We start from the raw sequence: 22,249 nt of genomic DNA, 5'->3' as shown, positions 1-22,249 counted from the left end.
AAGTTTGTAGGTAATTTTATCAAGCCGATCCGTCATACTGGGTAAAGTTTTTTTCGGCATCAAAAAATGTTAAAATTTGTACATTTATTGCTCGATTTTTCAAATTTTACATAAAAACTAGCAAACCCGGTAAACTTCGTTTTACCCTGTTAAATTTGGCGTCCATTTTCCATTTTTTCTTCGCTGATTAACTTTTAAAATTTATGAAATATTGAGTTGTTAATCGTTTCGCTTTTGTGAACATGTTCTAGTTTTTTTTTAAATTTCCCTCATTTCCGTTTACTCGAATTGTTCCGCTTAATTCTATCGAAATAAAACCTAACAATTTTAATTCAGTTCTACGGGTCTTTTCTTCAATAAACAAATAAATAACCTTCAATAAATCTTACATGCAACTTTCATGAAAACTTTTTTATTAACTCTTCTTTCATTCAGATTTTTTGTATATCAACGAATGGTCAGGTTTCAAGTTCTTGTCGCAAAATGGTTTTATTGTTTCAGTTCGATGTTATCCTCCAACTTGCAAGCCTATTGCAGAAAAAAAATCACTTTTTGTAACTTTTTCCATAAATAATTGTATGTGTTTAATACAGGCATGTCAAACTCGTTTAAGTGTGCGGGCCGCATTGAAAATATTTCATTTCCTAAAATAATATTATTTCCTCTCTTAGCAAAAAAAAATCTTTTTAATATTTTGTGGCAGGAAAGCCAGTGTACTTCTGTGTAGTAGGGAATTTTGTGATAAATTAAGACGGGGCTACGCGGGCCGCATTGACCAAGGCTGCGGGCCGCATGCGGTCCGCGAACCCCCAGTTTGACATACCTGGTTTAATATGTATGTTTCATTTATTGTATACCATTTCGTTGATTTATTCCACTTTTTTCGAAATAACATTAAGGTTTAAATCGAAATCAAAAGATCCTCATTTATTGTATTTTATTGCATATGAAACTTTATGAAAATAAAATGTTGAATATTGGGATAATTTTCTGAGTGTTTGGGATCTGGCAGTGCTTTTAGCTCCCAATTAGTTTTGGGGCAGCTTTTCGTTTACCATCCTCACCCCTCGAAGTAGTTTGAATTAATATACATATTTTTACCAAAATAATGTTCAAAAAGTTTTTCTAGATACCGAACTTATAGATATGACACATTTCAACTTGATGTGTTCCCAAACAGCATTTGCCATGGCATTAAATCTGGCGATCTTGTATACTGCAATCTACTTTTTTTATATTGATTAATGCAAAAAAAAAGCAAATTACATTCCTATGAACTTTAACCCAATGAATCAAGGAAACGATAGGTATTAAAAATAGAAAAAAATATGTTTTTAATTGAAGATCGAAATGATGTTCTGATTTCAAAATTTTCTGAACATTTTTGGTGGGGGTCTGCGATTTGATTTAAGACTATGTAATATTTTCAAGATTCAATAACATTTAATTCAAAAGCAGATTTTAAAAAAACTAAATAGTTCGAAAAGAAATAATCTGTTCAGGCTACGATGGTTTCATGAGTTCATATCATCTTCTGGAAAATTTCATACTGATATAACTCAAAACCTTAAAAAAAGTGTTTTTTTTTTTTTGAAAATCGAAACTCTCAATAGAGGAAAACCGGGTATGAAAACAATGAACCTGTAAACAGTTTTTCGGCAAATAATTAAAAAAAAAAAGTTGAGTTTGTTTAGTCAGATTGTTTATTTGGGCCCAACCATTTATAAATGAAGAAATAATGTATACATTTTATGTAAATTTTGAACGTTTGCATTCGCTCTAGTGTACCTTTTAACTGGAAGTTCTTCTTAGATGATTGATAACTTACACATATGGTTGCAAAAAATTCTTTGCATTCGGCCTTTAAATAAACATCAATCCTAATCCTTCTCAAAGGACAGGCTCTTGTTCAGTACATGTGTCTGTTCATTTTCAACGGATTTTGTTGTTGTTCTGTAAATTTAAAGGCGCGTGATTTATCTTCAGTTAAGCACATTTGTACATGTTCGAAAAATGTTTCTAGGCGTATTGGATTATTCAATCAAAGCAGTATCAAATTCATGTTTTTTAGATAACCATTGCTGATTCAATTAACGTGAAATCAAAACAGTTTTAATATATAAAACCGTTTTAATGGTTTTGATTTGATCGGTAAATTATCAATCTGGGTCACATCTAGGCTTCATTTATTCATTTGTGCTGTACAAATCAGCTAGGAATCAAGAAGAAAAAAACACATCTAGGCTTCATATCGCCGCCACGTGCGTTGAAAGTATGCTTGGTTGAGAAATAGGCGCCCAAATCTTCCCACTAACCAGTATGCTATGCCCTGGTTACTATCCTCTCACGACGTTTGTTCGCGACGCCTCGACCATAGAGACGAATAACAAACCACCCGCCCGGCGCCCAAAGTAATGAAAATCTCGAAAAAATGGATGTCATGACTTTTATTTGATTCAAAAAACTACAAATTTAATTATTACGGACAATTGAGGTGACTTTTTGTTAATTTTATTCGATATAAACCGATTCGCATGGCTACAGAATATTCGAAAAATAATTTCATTCAAATCGTTTTGGTCATTTCGGAGGAGTAGTACTACAAACACCGTTACAAGAGAATTTTATATAATAGATAAAAAACTTAAGACAACTAGCTTAAGATGCGAGAAATTATGTCAGCATCATTTTGTTATCATTAAAAGATAACTTTATTATAATACATTAAATTAAAAATTGATTCAATGTAGTGTTATATAAATGTTGCATTGAACCCCGCTGTTGCATGATGCCCCGTTTGACGGTACTAAATATCAACCGATAGCCAAACCCAGGGATTCTGTCATCTGGCGAATCATTGAATTTCGCTGTGCTCTTTTCATTTATTTATTTTTTCCTCCCTCAAATCACTCTTGCCCCATACAGAGCAGACGGTGGAGGTGGAAAATCCACCACACGCTTTCCAGTCATTCAACGTTCTGTCAAAATTGAACAACAAAGCATAATAATACGGGAATGTCCTAGGAGCCGCCAGCATCCGAATCTCGAAGTGGTCCAATGCAATACTATTTTTTTTTGCTACTTTGTCAATGTTCTTGTGAATGAGAGAGTGTGCTTCTGCGAGAATGGATGGTTACACCGAACGACTTGCTCCACCAGTGTCAGTAGCTAGTAGGGGTAGGTATCCTTTGCTCGATGCGAGGAAAACCGGGATGGCCCATGTGCTGTAAGTGTGTGCGTGAGTTTGTCAGATCAGACCGTCTCGTTGTTAGTGGTGTTGATGCGGTGAGAAGGAAGGAAAAAAACTGCCAGCATCCCCCCATTCTTCCTTGGCAGATTTTGGTCCATCTTGGCTTTGGTCGATTCGGAAGCTTTTCCACCATCATCATTCGAATTGAACTGTGTATGGTGGTCGTTTCACCACATCGCACACAGTTTCTCACAGTACAGTGCAGGGCTAGGGCAGAAGGTAGAAGATTTTCTTTCTCGGTCGCTGCCATTTTCGCCGTCGTTTTCCAAAAACCAAAAATTTCATATTTTCAAGTGTTTTCAGGGTGATAAGTAGCCGTTTTTAAGTGGTAATTGCCGTCTGGATGAAGCTGCAAATATTTGTTCAGTGATTAATCGATGGAAGATGTCGGAATAAGAGAAACCAAATCATGATTCTGGTTGTCTTTTTTTCTGTTCTATCAAGTAAAACTGGGCTACTGGAAAAGCTCGTTTAGTGCGTGCAAAAATTGAAAACTCATATCGTTTTCAGAAATGGCCGAAAATGAAATTTGAATTCTAAATTCGAGTTTTTTTTATCTGTTGGCAAAAGCGAATTGGGTGCGGAATTTTCAAAGGGAGTGATTAGCAAGTGGGCCATTTTGCGGTCGAGAGAAACTCGGGAAAGTGATTTCTTCGCTAGCATGAAAATTGAGTGGGAGGGATGATCTCCAGAGGGTTAATGGCATTCGGAGGAATATGAATTCAATTTCCAACCATTAATTGTTTCATCAGCAAGTGCCACAGTAATGAAAAATACTGAAACGATGATAAATCTTCAGGAGCGGGCTCAGAGGAGGGCGTTGATTCTAGTGTCCTGAATTACCTGGAATGCCAGGGAAGATTGCGAAGAACAAGGAAAAGTGGGCGGTGAAAACTAATTCTTGGGAAAACTGGGGCGACCAGAAATGATCACCCCAAATTCGTAAGGGGGGTAACTGATGATGGTCAAATGAAGATTTTGACTTGGAAGATATTCATGAAAAATTGGTGATTCAATAATTCAAATTGTGAAATCGATAAAAATGATGGAAAATTAAGATGAAAGCAAATGGAAACTGTCAACGTACGAATGAGATGAGTGAGAAATGAAAATGAGTTTCGAAAAAGGGATGAGCGTGAAACGTGAGCCGAAATTAGTGAATGAATTCCGCTATCGATCGCAGTAATGGAATGTAAAGCAATAATACCCACAGCTACTGGATTAGTGTCTGCAAATATTGGATACAATACCGATCCGTTCAACTGGAATAAGTCTCTGGATTATCTGTGGTGATTGATTGCTGGAGTACATTTCTCCCAGTCATAGATATTGCACTGTGGATTTCTATTTCAGTTTCTTAAAAATGCAAACGTAAAAATTGTGGTTTAAAGAGGCTTGGGAGGGATGAGGCCTTCGTATTGATATGGAACATACATATTTGTGCTTATACTTGTGTTGAATAATTTAAAATGATGATTACAGTTTCGTAGGGTCAAGCAGCATTGACGGAAGCAGGATTACATAGATCACACCCAATAGTGGAATGAATTTGATTTATACCAAAATAACCTAAATAAAAACAAATTAGTGATAAGTGATAGTGATTTTCTATTAACAATTTTCTACCGTGCGAATACCGTTATAAAATTGATTGACGATCCAGGAAGGATTTTCAAAACAATACATTTATCCTAACTTTGGATAACTAACATCACAACAAAATGGGAGCTAAAGGTAGTGTAGAGGCTGCTAAAATGAACGCCGATGGCTGGGGCCACTTCGAGGTACGTTGATCAACAACTTGCTAGAATCAAGTTACAAAAAAAACTCCTCAACCACCAATTTCTTCCACTTAGCAACCTTTAAACAAAACTTATAAACCTTTTAAAAAATATAAAACTAACGCAAAAAATTTGGAAGTCATCCAAAAATGACCCTTTAAAAACTTTAAGCACTACTCCTACACATATATTAAATAATTTATCAATAAAAAAACACCCAACCCCCAACCCCGCTCACAGGATATTATCACTTCTATTTGACATTTCGAATGTGCGCACACACACCATCACCAAACGAACAAACAACAACAGTAATTTGGTTCTCACCACAAAAACACACACAAACACTTTACTCATTAGCACACTCGGGAAAACACCGAGCATCCTGTGCATGGCAGAAGAGCTAGATTTACAAAATATCTCCACGCTCTCGCGTGATGGAAAGGAAAACACGTTTCTCTCTCTCTTTTTCCTTCGCTTTCGATCTCTTGCTCCTAGTTTTTCACTTTTTCACGTAATCGGTGCAGCAACAAGTCATGCTGCCAACTGCAATGTTCTAAGAATCAATCTATTTGAATATTGAAACGAGGTACAAACTATACAAAGACTATAAATGTTTAAAAAAAAATTGAGAAATTTTTTGTAAGAAACTCAACTAATAAAACAATTAATTCAAAGGTTTTATCTCCAAAGCTTCAAATCTGTAACTCTACCGTTTAATAAAAAAAACCTAGGAGGTAGTCTTATTTAAAAAATCATATGCTGATTAAAAATACACGTCATTAGTTAAATAATAAATTGAATACAAATTAATTATTTAAATAATGGGTTGATTTAAGTCAATTTAGTTAGGTTTTACATGGTGTAGAATGCTCAAGGCTACTCATTTAAATCTTCCGGGTTGTTTTTTGCCGAATTTTTAGTAAAGTTGTTATGAAAAAATCTTTATTTTATGGTTTGCATTGAAATTATGAATATTTCGTTCTGAAATCGTCCTCGTTTCTAAAATTATGCAAAACATCAAGCATGAGTTTCGAACCAAAACAAAACTGTTTCCTAGAAATATATAAACGGAGTGAGAATGAAGTTCGCGTAGTTTTTGAAAACACGTTCAAATTTTTCATATAGTATCAAATCGAATTCGCCAAACAACTAATACCTTCTTTGGAACTTGCTTAAGGAGAGTCAGCAATAGAATTCAACAGCAGAAAAAAAATCTTCAATACTTTAGGGTTATACTATGTCCTCTACTGCTTTTGCAAAATTTTCGTTACGATTAAAATTTAAACGACGTTTGATCTCTTTCTGAAGGTCGCAATAAATAAATTTTAAATAAGGATCTCTAGTTTGTTGATATTGGCGTCGATGAATGTTTTTCAGTCAAACATTCTGAAATCATCATCGATTAAAGGTTGGCTTTAGCATTGACTATTGAAGTTGTCAAATTTTCTATAGCCACACAAATTACGTTAAATGAAATTCCTTTATCGCTTCCAGTTAACTTTTTGAAAGTTAAATGTCGAGTTTAAAGGATATTCAATGGGACTTTGGGATAAAGAAAAAGTTACTGGAAAGTGGCCTGAATCAAGGTCTGCGTAATTGATTAATTGACTACAGTGCTTGCCTAAATCCGTTAGAAATAAATCAATTGCGAAGGGATTTCTAATTAAGGAGAAAAAAAGTATGCCCATTAGTATATTCAACAGTATAAAAACACGCAGAGCAGTCATTAATTAAAATACTCCCATTGGAATTTGATGACATTTTTTTTAAATCAATTTTTTGCATTAAAGTCACCAATAATCCAAAATTTAGATTTATTTCTTGTGACTTTTTGAAAATCACTCTTAAAGAAAATTCTGTTCACCGCTACATTGAAAAGGCAAATATGCGGCAAACATTATAGTTTTCTCCATAGAAGTTTCTAATTCAATTCCAATTGTTCTAAGACTCTTGTGTTGAAAGAAGGAAAAATCTGAATTTGAGACGACTATTGATGACAATAGCTTCACCCCAAGCTTGTCGATCAAGTCGATCATTTCGTAAAATTTTAAATAATGCATTGCTTTTCAAGGTATTGTCTGGCTTTACAAAAAAGTCTCAGTGATTGCAGAAATATGTATGTTTCGAATTTCAAAAATAAAATTTTCTTTTTCCTCAGAAATTTTACCCAAATCAACAAAATTGTTGGGATCAAAAAATGCAGAAGAATAGGAGTTATTTAAATTTCTGGGACTTTCTCAAGCCTTCGCATTTGAGTAGAGACTTGGTTTTTTCCCAGTATCTATACCCGAAGCAGGCAACCCATTTTCAACCACCTCAAACGATTAGTCTGTGGCACTGAATCAGCCCAGGTAACATTGTAATCACTCCGAGCATTACCAAGACATGACTCCAAGATAGACCGAGACTGACCGCAAATAGGCAGATTGTTTGTCAACCTTTCGTGTGAAGACGAGAAAAGCAGGAGGAGAAGAAACTTTTCTGATAACCTTGGCATTTTCCCTAGAAGGAATAACTTTTGCCCTAACGAGACAGTCGATGGAACTGGATGAATGATTACCTGCGCATTTAACACACTTTGAGAATTCTATTTGTGGTTCATCAACGCCAAAAAGGCATTTCGAATATTGAAGATCAAATGAGTCGCAAAGCATGCATCTGGCATTCATTCTACAATATATAGGCCGTGCTTAAAAGCTTGACACCGTAAACATTGTGTAGTATTTAAAAAAAATGGTAGAAGATTATCTTAACGTTCGAATTTGACTTGATAATTAAACATGAGACGATCCTTTTCAAGAATTTGCAAAATATTTACCTGATCCTTTTCAAAATGGATCAAATAAAACTCAGCAGCAAAACCAACACTACTGGTATTATTCGTGTTGGTTCTTTTCCTCATTTGAATAATTTGAATCGGAGAAAACCCCAACCAAGAATATAATTCGATTACGATTTCATCCGAGGTCTGATCGCCGGTGAGACCACGAAGTACATTTTTAAAAGAATGATCACTTTTAGTGTAGTGGGTGAAAAATTTTATGCTTTTTAATGTTCAAATAATTTGAAATTTGTTGGAAAATCATCAAAAGATTCCGCCAATATACGGTCAGTTCCCTTTCGACCGATCTGAAATGAAATCTTCACATCTACAACCAAAACGACATCGACTTTTTACAGCAGCAATTTTCCCTATTTGCTCACCGGTGCGACATTAACTGCCTGCCGTTTAACCGCAGCAAATGCTCGGTTATATCATTTCCCCGTAAGCGACACACTCTTTATGCTGATTACATCCTTGAAAGCGAAACCATCACCCGAGTCGAACACATCAACGATCTAGGAGTTATCCTCGATCAACGACTGGAGTACAAGACTCACACGAACTATGTTGTTGACAAAGCTTCTAGAAACCTTGGATTCCTGTTTCGCATTGCCAAAGACTTCAAGGACGTGTACTGCCTCAAAAGTCTTTATTGCTGCATAGTTCGTTCCATCCTCGAGTACGCATCAGCTGTCTGGTGCCCCTTCTATCAGAACGGAGCTGAACGAATCGAGGCTATCCAGCGGCGCTTCTTGCGGTATGCCCTACGTTACTTGAATTGGCACGATCCGTTTCGACTGCCAAGCTACGAAAATCGTTGCCGCCTCATAGACTTGGATACGCTTCAAGTTCATAGGAACGCTACTCGAGCTCTGGTTGTGGCTGACCTGCTGACATCGAGAATAGACTCTCCCGCGCTGCTGGAGGCTCTCCCTCTTAGTGTACGACCCCGAGGATTAAGAAACCAGCATTTGCAGCTTTACGTTCCCATTCGTCTGAACAACTATGGGGCCAACAGCACTTTTGTCGGAATCTTAAAAACTTTTAATCGTTTTTCTAAGCATTTTGACTTTGGCGTTTTGAGAAATGTGTTCCGAAGGAAAATATTAGACGTGTCCAGAACTGTATCGAGTGGATTTTAATTTTAGAAAGTTATTTAGGATTAAGTTATCATTTGGATCAACATGTGATCCGTTTATTTTATATACAAATAAACATCCTTGACAGAAGCGACGGTTTCTTTCCAAATGACATCAAAGCCAGGAATCGTGACCGTAATTGGTGGATCCTTTTCATTTTTAAGGGTATAAGAAGAAGAAGAAAATTTCTTATCAGAATGAAATATGAATATTTCCTAATTACCGATGCTAGGAAGGACATCGAATGAATTGGAAATTTCCACTTTTTGGCCGATGGATCTGAATTAGGTTCGGCAATTCTTTTTCTTCCGGCTTTAGCTCCGGCTGATGACTTCCCCATGCGGTTGAAAGAATTGTGGAAAATATGAAAACAAGAAAATGTAAATAATTTTAGCACTGAAAAGTGCTGATTAAGCAGGTAAGAAAATAAAACCTTTTCAGAAAAAAGAACATTTTGTAGCAAAAACTTCTAGATTTGAGGTACGGAAATGACCTTAAAAATAGTACTTACAACAGCAATTGCCACCGAATGATAAATATTTGTTGTGTGTTGACAGTCCATTAATATTGACCACCAAGCGATTTGTCCATTCTTGCACTGTCAACTCTGTGTACTTCTTGGAATGCTAGATCCGTCGGATTGTATTCCTGAATCATCAGTTCGATGTCACCGAGGTTGTTGTAGAATCCGTTGAGGTTCCACTGGATAGCTAACGTAGAACTCGTAGAGTGCTTCTTAGTAATAATCAGGGAAGCAAATCGAACCGATCTGTTAATGATAACTGGTTTATCACTTGTGTTACACTTAGCGATACATTTTAAAAACTGATGACTTCTCATCCCTTTCCAATGCCGATCAAGATAACTAGTTCGAACTTTGCTCCAGTGGGCATCAGATTTCTTGATATAGGGGAAAAGTTCATATAACGCCCCATGTGGCTAATACGCGCCACCCTTGTTTTGAAGAATCTGAAGCATTTTAAGCCTGCAAAATATTACCAATTTGTTCTAAATGCTGTGATTGGTCATGGTAAGTATGAATTTTTCCTTAAAATGCTCCTGTGTCGTGATAATTTCACAATTTAGGTTTTTCTTCATTTCGATCTAAATTTTAAAGCACTTTCAATAAGGTGTCACCAAGCAGAGAAAAACGAAGAAGACAATATTTTCTGACACATCGATAGAGGAGAATCTAAACTACGATTTAATGCTAAAAAATTATACAGAACTCGCTATGGTATGCTTTTTATGGGTATGTTTTATCACGGCGCTCATTATAACGCGCCAATCATAGTAGGCTGAAAAAAGCATTAATTTTTCAAAAAGGCCAATTTTCATTGAAAATGAACAAAAAGTCTAAAACCTTATTTTGAGCGTTAATTCAGCCCAAAAAATCTACTTATATATATTTTTTTTATTTTGATTAGTCCATTTTGAATTTATTTTCATTCAAAGTGTCTGTAAGTATTGGTGTGTTTTCGGTCTTCGGCTGCTTTCGGGTGTGTTCGGCTGCTAGGCGCATATTGAATACACGGCGGCGCGTATTTGCAACACAGTTTTGTTCTGTGGCTTTGAATAAGGTTTTCAAAAATCAAGTTTTTGAAGCAACTATAGCCATTTGAGTAATAAAAAATCATAGGCATTTGTAGAAAACAATTTTCTTCAACGATTGCACCCATTTTTAACACAATTTGTACGTGGAATACATAGAAAATCAGCGATTTGCTTAGGTGGCGCATAATAGGGCATGTTCCCCTAAGCCCCGTGCAATTGTTGGTAGTTTTGATGGTGCGTATACCGGCCGTGTCGGCCCGGCAAGCAATTGTTGGTATTTTTTGTTGATGCGTCTACCGGTCGGGTCGGCCCGGCACCTTGTGCATCAAGCAATTGTTGGTGTCCTCCTTGGGTGCCAGCAAATTGTTGTTGCTTATCCTTAACGTTACAAGAGACGATAAATTTGAATCGGAAAGCACAACTTATCGAGAGCAAAATTGAAGTTGATAAGCGCTAAGTATAGTGTTCTTAAAGATGAAAATCTCTCGCACGGGTTTTTTGATCGGCAAATTCTATCGGAGGATAACGATTTTTGGATTCCCTGGTAATGATAAGTTGCAGTTTCGGAATGAAGGATTAAGTGTTTCATTTGTCAAAGAATTTACGTATTGAGATTTCTTTGAGCTTTCGGTAGAACCGAGAGGTGTAATGCTTGGTTGAGGCATTAGTGTCTTGCATTGATCGGGTGGCTAAACCCAACAGAGCTGCATCGGCAGAACTAGTTTGTATGTACCCCGCTACCGGCACAGATGAAGGATACGCAAGTCGTATTGTTCAGCACATGTTCTAGCATTTTGTGGTATGGCTTTACGTAATGCCAGCCTGACAGATCGTCTGAATCATAACGCTAGTCGCTAATAGTCTAGAATAATTATTCCTTCGGTGTCCTGCGAGGAATACGAGGGGTAAAATCCGCTTGTCCGTCTCGCAGTTTCTATTGAACTCAACTCCCAAGTATGTCCGTCTCGATCGATGTTTTTTTATATTCTTTTTCTTCTTCTTCTCTCCTCCTTCTTCAGTCAAACGCCCTAGACAATTGAGCTAGGCACCCACCCCATCGATATTCTCAGGTGTCGGAGGCACTTGTAAACCATGGAAATTTTCTCTGACAGTCGCATCGCCTGCTTACATCAGTTTCATTGTTCGTGCCATCAAACGAATGCGACCAAATGTTTACGCAACAGTCGACTGCTATTAGACAAAATGCATTCTGCAATAAGCAAATTCAATCCTTTCTATTAACTCTCTCTTTTGGAAAAAAATCCGACGCTTTACATCGCCGGTCGATATTAGAATGTGTTGGTCGAACAATGTAGAATGACTATTTACGCATATGGATTGAAAGTCAAACGGCTAACCACTACAAAGATCCAAATTTCATTAGACATTGTTTAGCTCTCCGATCAAACGATAGCACTCTGCATGATTATCAAGAACGATGTGTTGTGGATGTCTCCAATAAAGTTCAAACGATGGTGACCACAAACAAGACTGGTCGGAGGTAGTCTGCCAGTTCCGGTCCTTCAAAGACTTCCGTACTGGCAGGACCCCGGCGTTCTGCACAAGTTCTAGCTTTTTGAGGTATTACTAGCCTGGTAGATCTTCTGAAATGGATCTGGTCCCTGGTTGGCCCCCTTTTTTTCTTCTTTGCCATACGAGGAATACGGGGGTAAGACCCGCTTGTCCGTCGCGTTTGATGATCTTGGGTGTCAGGGTTCTCCAAAGACTTCCGCACTGATAGGGCTCTGGCTATCGAGATAGTACATATTTAGGTTTTTTAACAGTTGGTTTCTTGATTTGTATAAGCAATTGTCTCTCTGTTCAATCGCTTTGAACTACATATACACATTAGTGTTTGTTGAAGCCGTTGTTGGTGTATGTTCTGTTGCTTTGCCGTGTATTTTTGATCAGAGAGGACTCGTTGTAACTGGAAGAAGCGTTCGTGGGAGATCTTCCGATCCCGGAAAATCACAAAAAATTAGATTCATCTGAAGAAATGTCCATTTCCGGAATATTTTTCGTTTAGTGTTTGAGCGATCATTCGAGAAATCGTGACTGTTGTCGTCTGATATTAACACGATCGTCGCCATGGGACCCATAAACGGTGACGGCTCTCTTACTTAAGATAGCCGCTCAGTTTCACCACGCGTTGGAAATCTGTAGCTCTCTAGCTTTACTTTCACTCTCCGAGAATTCTTTTGGGTGACAAACGTGTTGGTCAAGTAGACTGAGTGTCTACTGAGTTGACCTTTTTGTTATATTTTATGTTCAACTGTGATCTACTTTTCTCTTCCTGTCTGATGTGAGACCATAACTCAAGACGTCTGACCTGCTTGTAGGAGCTACGACTTTGACGTCCATTCCTGTGGTTCTCAAGTTGATTGGATTCTTTGGGGAGAACGAGATTTTGATCTTACTTTCTGGTTTCCAACATTCTTGTTTTTTCACAATAGCTTTGGTGTTTGAGGATTCTTTTTCTGTTACTATAGCAACAGTACTATCACGTCCAGATGGATTATCATGGTCAATCAGTGCAACAGCAATGTTCGCATTAGCCAAGACGGCTTTCAGAGATTGTTTCGAAGTTCTTCGAAGAGTTTTTCAATTTGACGATCCCGTTTCTCAGCTTTGATTCTAGTAGCGTTGAGCACATCGTCCTTCTTTGCGGTTTCAATCAAGAGTTGATCGAATTTATCAAGAAGTTCGTCAAATCGGGCATCGTTACTTTTCGCAGCTATCATGGCGGCAGTCTTTGATCTGTGATTTGCTTCATACATCCTTCAAGCTGCAGAGTATCCAATTATTTAGCCCCCCCATCAAGTGCTGAATATCGGTCTCCTTGAGGTAGACTGGACACTTTTTGCTAGCGAGTGCTTGCAGTAAGTTCTTTTCTAGTATGGTATTTCCGGTGTGTTAGCGTGGCTTCCACAACATACGCCGCATACCGGAAATATCGTTGTACACCTTTTTCTTGGATGTCCGTTCTCGAAATAGCCGCACCATAGCATTGGCGTAGGGTAATATGGCCGGGTACGTGCTCTTATCCGTTCGAAATAAACGCTTTGTGCTTTACCCTGCCTTCAATAGTGAGGATGATAGTCGGAGTCGGAAAATTTTGGCCCTCTTCCTTGCGCATTATCTTCCGTAGGTCTTTGATTCCCTGATCCTTAATCTCCTCCTTGAGTTTTCCTAGTGTATATTCCATGGATTCTGGGCAGTAAACCACGCATCTTTTTACATTGGTAGCGGGTATTGTGGACAATAATCCTTATTGGAGTACTATCTGCGAACTTATTTTTTTTAAGTTGATCAATCTGCAGTAAATCAAGTAAGATGTTCCCTAGATTTGGGGGTATGCTTTTTTGATTTTGGTGCCAACTTGGGACGATTCACCTCTTGGTCGGACTCGAGGCTCGAGGAATCTCTTTCCGTCTCCAGTCGACGGCATCCACCAACAACAGGAATCCGGGTAAGTCGCCTACACTTAACACACAGCAGCTGATTCACCCGATGGGGGAAGAATTTGGTTTGGCGGTGATGTACGGAGTACCAATGCGCGATTCGACTACGCTTACTTAGTCACCACTCAATTAAACCCAATTTCGGATAAACTTTAAACGTCATTAAGTCGCTTGGTTGAACTTATTCGATCGGTTTATTAGGAACGAATTGAAACTTCCATGCGTTCAGTTCAACTTAACTTTCTATTCCTACTAAAAAATGGCTCACCTGAACTAGTATGAGTCTTTCCAGGTGAAAGTTGTTATGCTGCGAGAGAGTACATGTTATGCTAGGGTACATACACAAGTCATTGTGTTTGTGAACTACTTGATTAAAGTGTCAAGTGAACATATAAAGGACGCATTAGAAACAGAAATCAATTTGAATTCCTCATCGGTTTAGTATTTACCGATCAACTCTTATAATCTCTCACTTATATAACTCTCTGTCTTCTAGAGACTTTTTTTTAAACAACTTCAACTGTTTCAATTTATCAGAGCTTCAATATAAACTGGTTAACCAACTTGGTTTAAATTGCCTTGCTGAATTTTTGAAATATGAGTTTTGGAAACGATAGACGAAACCCTATTTGAAAATTAAATACTTCAATTTCGTTTGTCGTTTGATTTACAATCATGAGTCAAATTCACTGCTTCCACGTAAAATTCATAAGACTGGAAATATTTGTGGAAATCTATCTTCCATAAGTAGCACATTTAAAAAAACTCAGCACATTCAGTTTTCATTTCGCATGGTAGTTTATATGGAGAAAATTTTCTTTCGAAAGTTATTGGAGCTGTATTTAAGGTCTGAAAAAATCTGCCACGCATAGTATGAAAATTTCGGATAAATTAACCCCAAAAATTGAATCTCTACCAAATCCTTAGGAATTATCCATGAAAAAATATAACTCGATGATATAATTGAGGAGTCAACCAAACCATTTCATTCTTCGTAGACCACTTCAAATTTTACTATTGAACATCCGGATATTTTTTTGCTTATCGTTAAAGATGCTTATTTTTATGTAGAAGGATCTTAAACCTGATACTCAAAAAGCAGACATTTATGATTTATGATAAGATTATAAATCCAGCATCTTAAGTAAAAAAAAATTAAAAGTCTTTTTTTTTTATTTTTCAATGATAAAGGAACGATAAGTAAATAGACGAAGCTTTATTATTCAATTATTTCAGATTAATGAAAATTTGTTGCAAACGCTTACAAATTATTCAATGTAGAATGTTTGAACTTATTATTTTTCTACTAATTTTAAGGAATCATTGGAATACAATAACATTCAAAGTTGCATTGAATATTCGTATACATATACTGAACATATATTTTTGAATGATAACTGTCTTAGCATTTCAAAATAAACGAAGTGATATTGAAAAGAGAGCCAAGCAAATTATGGATATTTTGTAAGACCGTTTCTAAGATTGATTGTTTTAAACACAGTACTGGATTAGAGAAGCTTGATTAATTTTTTTTTGTAGGAGTCGATTTATAGTGGAGTTAAATTGCTTTTTTTTATCAAACGCCTTTCACCGTAGACAAATTATCCATAGCTTATTTAAGTAGAATTATTTATTCTCTCACTGACCAGATTTTCCTCTTGTCTGTAAATGCTCTCATCATTTGCTTAGAAATCAACTGTAAATACAAACATTATACACTTGTCTACACCTATAAAACACGTAACTTCTGCTAAACTCCATTGTATAAAATCCATAAAGAAGCATAAATCATATCACATTAAATCCTAGCACTTTTGCATTTCCACCTAAAAAAAAAACAACTCTAGCGATACACTAGAAAAAAAAGTGTAGATCGCACCAAATCACTTCGTTCCGCAGTTACTGATGATTTCCTTTAACATATTACAGCGTGGCAGCAGCCGTCATTACAGCCATCGGCACAATCAGCGATCCCAGTCGCTGAACCGAGGGCAAGCGCTTTCCCGGGCCGATGTGACTGGGATGTGGTGACAGCAAGGAACCTCAGGTAGGTCGCCTGAATAAGGTGAAAAGAAGTCCTATCTAATTCCTACCTTTCTTTCATCCACCCACGCAGGAGGACAGGCTGGTTGCCCAAGTTGCGCGATGGGAAACAAACTAAGCTGCTCTTGTGCACCACTCATACGTAAAGCATATCGGTACGAAGACTCACCGTGGCAAGCATCACGTAGAAGGGACGGTCATCTCCTGAGGTAAGTGTTAAAATATATTCAACTAATTCACTACAATTCGATATGCATCAGAAAATATCTGATTTAAACCTGCAAGATATGCGGGATCATGCTACTTAGTTATTTCCAGTGGAAAAGTCAATGGAAATGGTTATTCAAAAAATATTATCATCACAGTGGTCGTTTGAGATATGTATTCTGAGTACAGATTGTCAGAATATTTGACTGGTTGAATTCCGTTTGGCCAAGTATTGGGTTCACGAAATTGTTAAGATACAGTACGCGACAAAATAAAGTACGCACTTGCAATCAATATTCTCAAATCACTCACTGTATCTTTTTTTTTTTTTCATATAAAGAATATCATTTCTAAACTTTCAGATGAGTTGTAGTATTTTCAATACACTAATGACTGGTTAAAAAAATTATAGGCAGCAGCTGAATTAGAATTAAAAAGCTTAAACGCGTAACGGCTCAGCAATACAGAGGCCAGCTTCATTCGTTAATATTCTGAATATAATGGTTTTGAAAATTTTATGAGCAAATAATAATTGAAATTGAATAAATAGAATAGATTTGGCCAACGAAGACCGTTGGTTCGGTATATTGACAAATTTGATTCTTTTGCATTCATCGTAAAATTTTGGCTGATGTTCGTTACAGACGTCCCGAACACCTCAAATTCGCTCAAATACATTAATAAAGCTTAGTTTAGTCGTTTTATTAGAAATATTTCGACTTTATTCTTGGTATCTCCCATCGGCCGGTGCACACTTTTTTCATTAATGATATTGATCAGTTTTTTCCACTTATACTTCATAAAATCTGGTTTTTAGGTGGCTGCTTCCTTCTGCTTCAATTTCCGCTTCTTATTTGCCAAATACCTTTCTTTTGAAAGAAATTGAGGCAATTTGGTAGATTCAGCTGTTTCGAAATTTATAAATTTGATTGCCACTAAATACTATTTTACTGGAATGTCTGCTGGCAAAATCTGACATGAACGAAGTAAAACCATCATGAGATTGAACTTTACCCTTCGTTTCATAAAGTGACAAATTTGCAACAACTAATGTATGAAAAAAGTGAAAAATCGTATTTTAATTTTTTTCTTGGTGTACTCGTCGTTTCCAAATGTTTAAAATTAATTTGAAGGAAAAAAAAAATCATGAAATGAAGGGTTACACTTAAACTGAATTGTTCTGCAAATATCAAGATATATTTTTCATCCAAAGTTGTATTTTTGGAACTTTCTGACAATTTTTAAATGAAAAATTTTGTTTTCCTATTCAAATCACCATAGAAACTCGTTGCGCTAATTCAGGACTGGATGGATCGCTTCCAAAATTACTATTGCTGTTTCTGGCAGCAAAAACAACCGAACAAATTATGGGATGTGTAAAAATTTAAGAATTTAAAATTTCCATACAAAGCTTGCAGCGGTCTAATACATAATAAAGTACTAAAGCATGGATCACTACAAATCTGGACGCGTTAAAACGGGTCTATCTCAGAGCTATGAAAACGAAAAAAAAATGTTTTGCAATCAAAATGTAGGGTTTTTATTGCACTTCAAAGGAAAAATAAGAAAAAAAATATTCCGATGTTTTTTTGATAAAATTTCAAACTTTTCGTCTAGAACCACTCATCAAAGTTTGGACACCCTATTCACTGACCTCAGTGGCCATTTTGTTCCACAATCTCTTCATCTCTGTTGCTTCCCGAGTCGTCCTACCATTCTTCTTCATCTTCTGCTTGACAATTGCCTAAAATTTTTCGGTAGGGCGGAATTGAGGGCAGTTGAGTAGGTTGATGTTCTTTTCAAATAAATCCACCCGTTGGTCGAATACCACTGTAGTACCTCCTAGCTGTAGTGGCAGCATGCCAAATCTGGCGAAAACTTTACTGGTCTTTTGTGAGATCTATTGTACAAAATAAAAAACATTTTTTAAGGCACTCCTCCTTGTACATTTCGGAGTCCAAGGTCTTGTTTTTCACAAAAACCGGGGTTTTTCGTCCGCAGCTGCGAATACCTTGCCAGATCAAACACTTTCTTGCCAACTTATCGGCAAAAACGAATTTGAACTTGGCGTGGACATCACCCCGACCAGTGCAGTGCACCACTGCAGTGGCTTTATAAAATTTTTGGCCAGGAAGCTGCCCAAAATCCATCTTCGCGTAAGTTTCATCATCCATGAGGATGCATCCGTCGTACTTCGTTGGAATCTCTTTGTATAACTTCCGGGCACGTCCTTTGGCTACTAAATTCTGCTTCAATGTCCGGTTTGGTTGCTTACTAGACTGAGTCGATTAAGGGTCATTTTTGAATTTCTCAAACCCTGGGGTCTTAAAAGCTTCGTCTTGGTCCAAAACTCATCCATGATTTTTTGCCGAATTTTTAAGTAACGTTTACATGAGTAAATTTGAACTTTTATGTTTGTATGGGAAAATTGAATATTTTGTACTGAAAAATCAACATCGTTTTTGTTTCTTCTGTGGAACCGAGCCAGCGGACAGGTTTTGTGCCAATATATAAAATTCCTAAGGGAAATTTTCCGCTGGACAACTTTGTAGAAGACCGTAACCTCGTATCTTATTAGGAAGAAAAGGTAATAAGTGTTGAATGAGGATATGGCTTTTGGCTTTGATAAACAATAAATTCAATTGACATCTCTGCATTGCGCCTAGCGAGGTATTGCATGACTACTTTTCTTGCAATACTTCGCGTGGCTAAAGCAGTGATGTCAATTGAATTTGTTGTTTTTCAATGTGAAAAGACATACCTCTGTTGAACAGCTAATAACTTTTTTACCTAATGAGATACGAGGTTTCAATGTTCGACAAAGTTGCTCAGCGGAAAATTTCCCTTAGGAATTTTATAAATTGGCATAAAAACTGTCCGCTGACTCGGTTCCACAGAAGAAACAAAAACGATGTTGATTTTTCAGTACAAAATATTCAATTTTCCCATACAAACCTAAAAGTTCAAATTTACTCATGTAATAGTTACTTAAAAATTCTACAAAAAATCACCGACTACCCTGTGTTTGCCTTGATCATTCTCAACACCTTGAAATGCAGTTTCTGATTCTTAGGTCCACTATAACGCTTGGTATGAACCTGCCGACCGATAGTATGCATCTCACGAAAACGTTTGAGAACGCTGCACACGGTTAATTTGAGCATTTTTAACGATTTCGCGATTTTTTTTAACCTGACCACGTCGGTTTTTAACGTGAGTGTTCAAAATTTATTTTCGTCTCGTGGCTTCCATCACGTGTAACTTTTTTGGAACAAAACGAATCGTAATGAAATTTTCAGCACTGATAGAGGAAACATTTCCGAACAAAGTACTGTCAAAACATTTCAGATCCAACAACTAGGAGCGCAATGGTACAATAAACAGTGCGTCCAGATTCATGGTGATCCATGCTTCATTTATAAGCTTTTAAAACAGCTAAAACCAAAGTTTATGTTTTGAAAATTGTTGTTTTTTATTGCGAAGGAGCAGAATCTTGATCAATCTTTATATTTTTTAAAAATCAACCTTCAAATATATTCTATAATCTGCTGGAGCATGCCTTGAGCAGAAATGTTAAATCATTCAACCTCTGGAATTTGTTCGAAATAGGGGTTTTGACAATTTCTATCGTTCATCAAAAATCATCTGTCTCATTGCCTCGGTACCAGCTATTCAGTTTACTAGCTCTGGAACTAGCAAAAATTTGTTGTTTGATGTTAAATTTTGATGATTCATAAATAGGCTAAACTTTCAGCTTGTCGGAGAAAATATTGTTGGACATTTCAGCGAACTACACTTATTTTTTCGTTTAAAAAAAATTAAGAATTCTGGTATGAGCCTTGATTTCCCTGATGACACCTAATCGTAGTTTCCGATCATGTGCTTCACTCTAACGAATGATTTGATCTTTGTTAACATTTTTAACAGTGTTTGCATACATTTCCACCACTCACGCATAGATTTTTTTAGAATAATCAACGGTTTTGCCAGCTATCGATTTGATAATGATAGATTATGAAGGAAACTGTGCTTTTATTTTTGCTGGGCATATTTTACACCATATCAAATGAAATTTTAGTTTTTTGGATTAAGTTGATAATTACTGGAAACTATTTGCAAAAAATGACAAATTTTTTAAGTTTTTGAACTTTAGCAAGGGGCTTAAAAACAACTCCACATAGTTCCACTCTAATTTTATGTTACATATATGGATTCCTACATTTATGGACTAGAGAATATTACAATTTGGGCTGTCCTTTTGCCATTCTTGAAGAACGATTTCGAAGAGTAGAAACTTTTTTTTCTCTTCGAATTTGACTTCTAAGCAGAAAACGTTTGGATCACGAACTAGAATTCAAATAACGACCCTATTTTGAACATATATCAAGTTAAATTTACGCTTAATATTAAGTTCCTAGTATTAACTCTTTTCTTCGCATGATAGCACAGGTGATCCACAACTTCGCATAGCTCGCATTTAAACTGGACGCTTTGGATCAACACAATTTTCTCAAGAACTCGAAGAACCATTACACAAAATTTGAAGAAAATCTATTCACTATTTTTTGCTTAGATTTCCACTCAAACATTTAAATTTTAGATAAAGTAAAGTGGATCATAGCTGATAAACTGAGAACTTTTCTCTTCAGGATAGATATTCCATCTACTAAAATAACCACTGGTCTGAAAAAATATTGAAAGTTATGTGTTGTTCTTTTTTACTAAATATTCTGGCATTTTTTCTGGCGTCAAGTGTGATGGCAGCCATTTTCCAAGGCAAAAAATTAAAATTTCAAAAATTTCAATAGTTTGACTTTTGAGGGATAGATATATTAAAGAGATATTTTACAAAATTGGATAGTTCTTGTTTGTGATCAATGAGGTGATGATTTGCATGCATTTTTGTGTTATAACAGCAAATATTTAAGAAGATATATCTCAAGAACAACACTATTATCCAAACGAATATACCATATGAAAGGATTGTATTAAACTTACCAAAATAGCATATAGCTACAAAAGTGCAGGCGATATATTTATAAGGGCAGAATTCTAACGGTTGGATTTCCTCACATGAAACAAAATAAACGTTATCAAAAAACACAAAAAAACCAAAATGAATGAAACAGTAAAAGAAATGATAATCCAAATCGTCTATTACGACATTAAACAGGTTTTCTATCATTCATTTACGATAAGCTTTGCTCTAAAAAATTTGAATCGGTTAGCAGTTTAGTCAATTCGTAAAAATGTCTCCAAAAAATGAGAATATGATAATTGGACATTAACGATTTGAGCTGTCTAAAAATGAACTGATTTACTATAAATGGGCGGTCCTTCAATTCACACTATATCCGGTTTTTCCCTTTCTTCCTTTGACCATTTCGTAAAAAGAAAATCTCACCTATAGAGCTGTAGCGTGGATCATGTCAACTGATGAGTTGGCATCGTGGTAAGATATTGGACAGCAAACTTGGAGGACTATGAGTTGAAATGTCGGTCAAGGAAATTTTTTTTTCGTTTTACTCAAATAACTTAAAATGGTTTATTTTGCTTTTTGTGAGGAAATCGTTGAAATCTTGTCATTGTAGATTTATCGCCTCCACTTTTGTAGCTATATTCTGTTTAGGTTAGTGTAATACAATCTTTTCATCTGGTATATTCGTTTGGATAATTCTGTTGTTCCTGCTATACATTCTTTAAATGTTTGCTGGGATGTAGTAATCGTGAAGTGTATTTTTCGCGTATAAGAAAATTTCATTTAAAGTTTAAGGAAAAACTCTTACCTCCATTCAAAATATTGATCAAAATACGCAAAATTGTTATAAAATGCTCAACTTACATTAAATTTCTAGATTGACTCGTAAGAATAAATACAACTGATAAACATTTAAAAAAAAAATATCCAGCATCAGAGTCTGTTTTGATTTGATTTTATTTGTGTGTATTTTGATTTTACCTTCATTGAACCTATTCAGGATACGAAA

At 36.2% G+C, this 22,249-nt stretch overlaps 1 protein-coding gene across 15 annotated transcripts in view; it reads left to right on the top strand.

The window, feature by feature from the left end:
* LOC129750787 (protein still life, isoform SIF type 1-like) overlaps nt 1-22,249 on the top strand; it is a 597,153-nt gene that overhangs the window by 140,329 nt on the left and 434,575 nt on the right. For 9 of the 15 annotated variants that reach the window (XM_055745852.1, XM_055745850.1, XM_055745854.1 and 6 more), the window contains 2 exons: nt 15,942-16,059; nt 16,129-16,264. In XM_055745852.1, the coding sequence (XP_055601827.1) occupies nt 16,158-16,264 (107 nt within the window). In that variant the 5' untranslated portion in view covers nt 15,942-16,059; nt 16,129-16,157. Of the gene's footprint in view, nt 1-3,429; nt 3,579-4,732; nt 5,035-15,941; nt 16,060-16,128; nt 16,265-22,249 lie in introns of those variants that run through there. The other 6 variants (XM_055745856.1, XM_055745861.1, XM_055745858.1 and 3 more) reach the window with 5 other exon arrangements.

This window comes from Uranotaenia lowii, chromosome 3 (genome assembly GCF_029784155.1).
Source record: "Uranotaenia lowii strain MFRU-FL chromosome 3, ASM2978415v1, whole genome shotgun sequence".
NCBI classification, from domain to species: domain Eukaryota; kingdom Metazoa; phylum Arthropoda; class Insecta; order Diptera; family Culicidae; genus Uranotaenia; species Uranotaenia lowii.
Note: the sequence above shows the minus strand (reverse complement) of the source record. Positions and strands in the feature narration are given on the sequence as shown.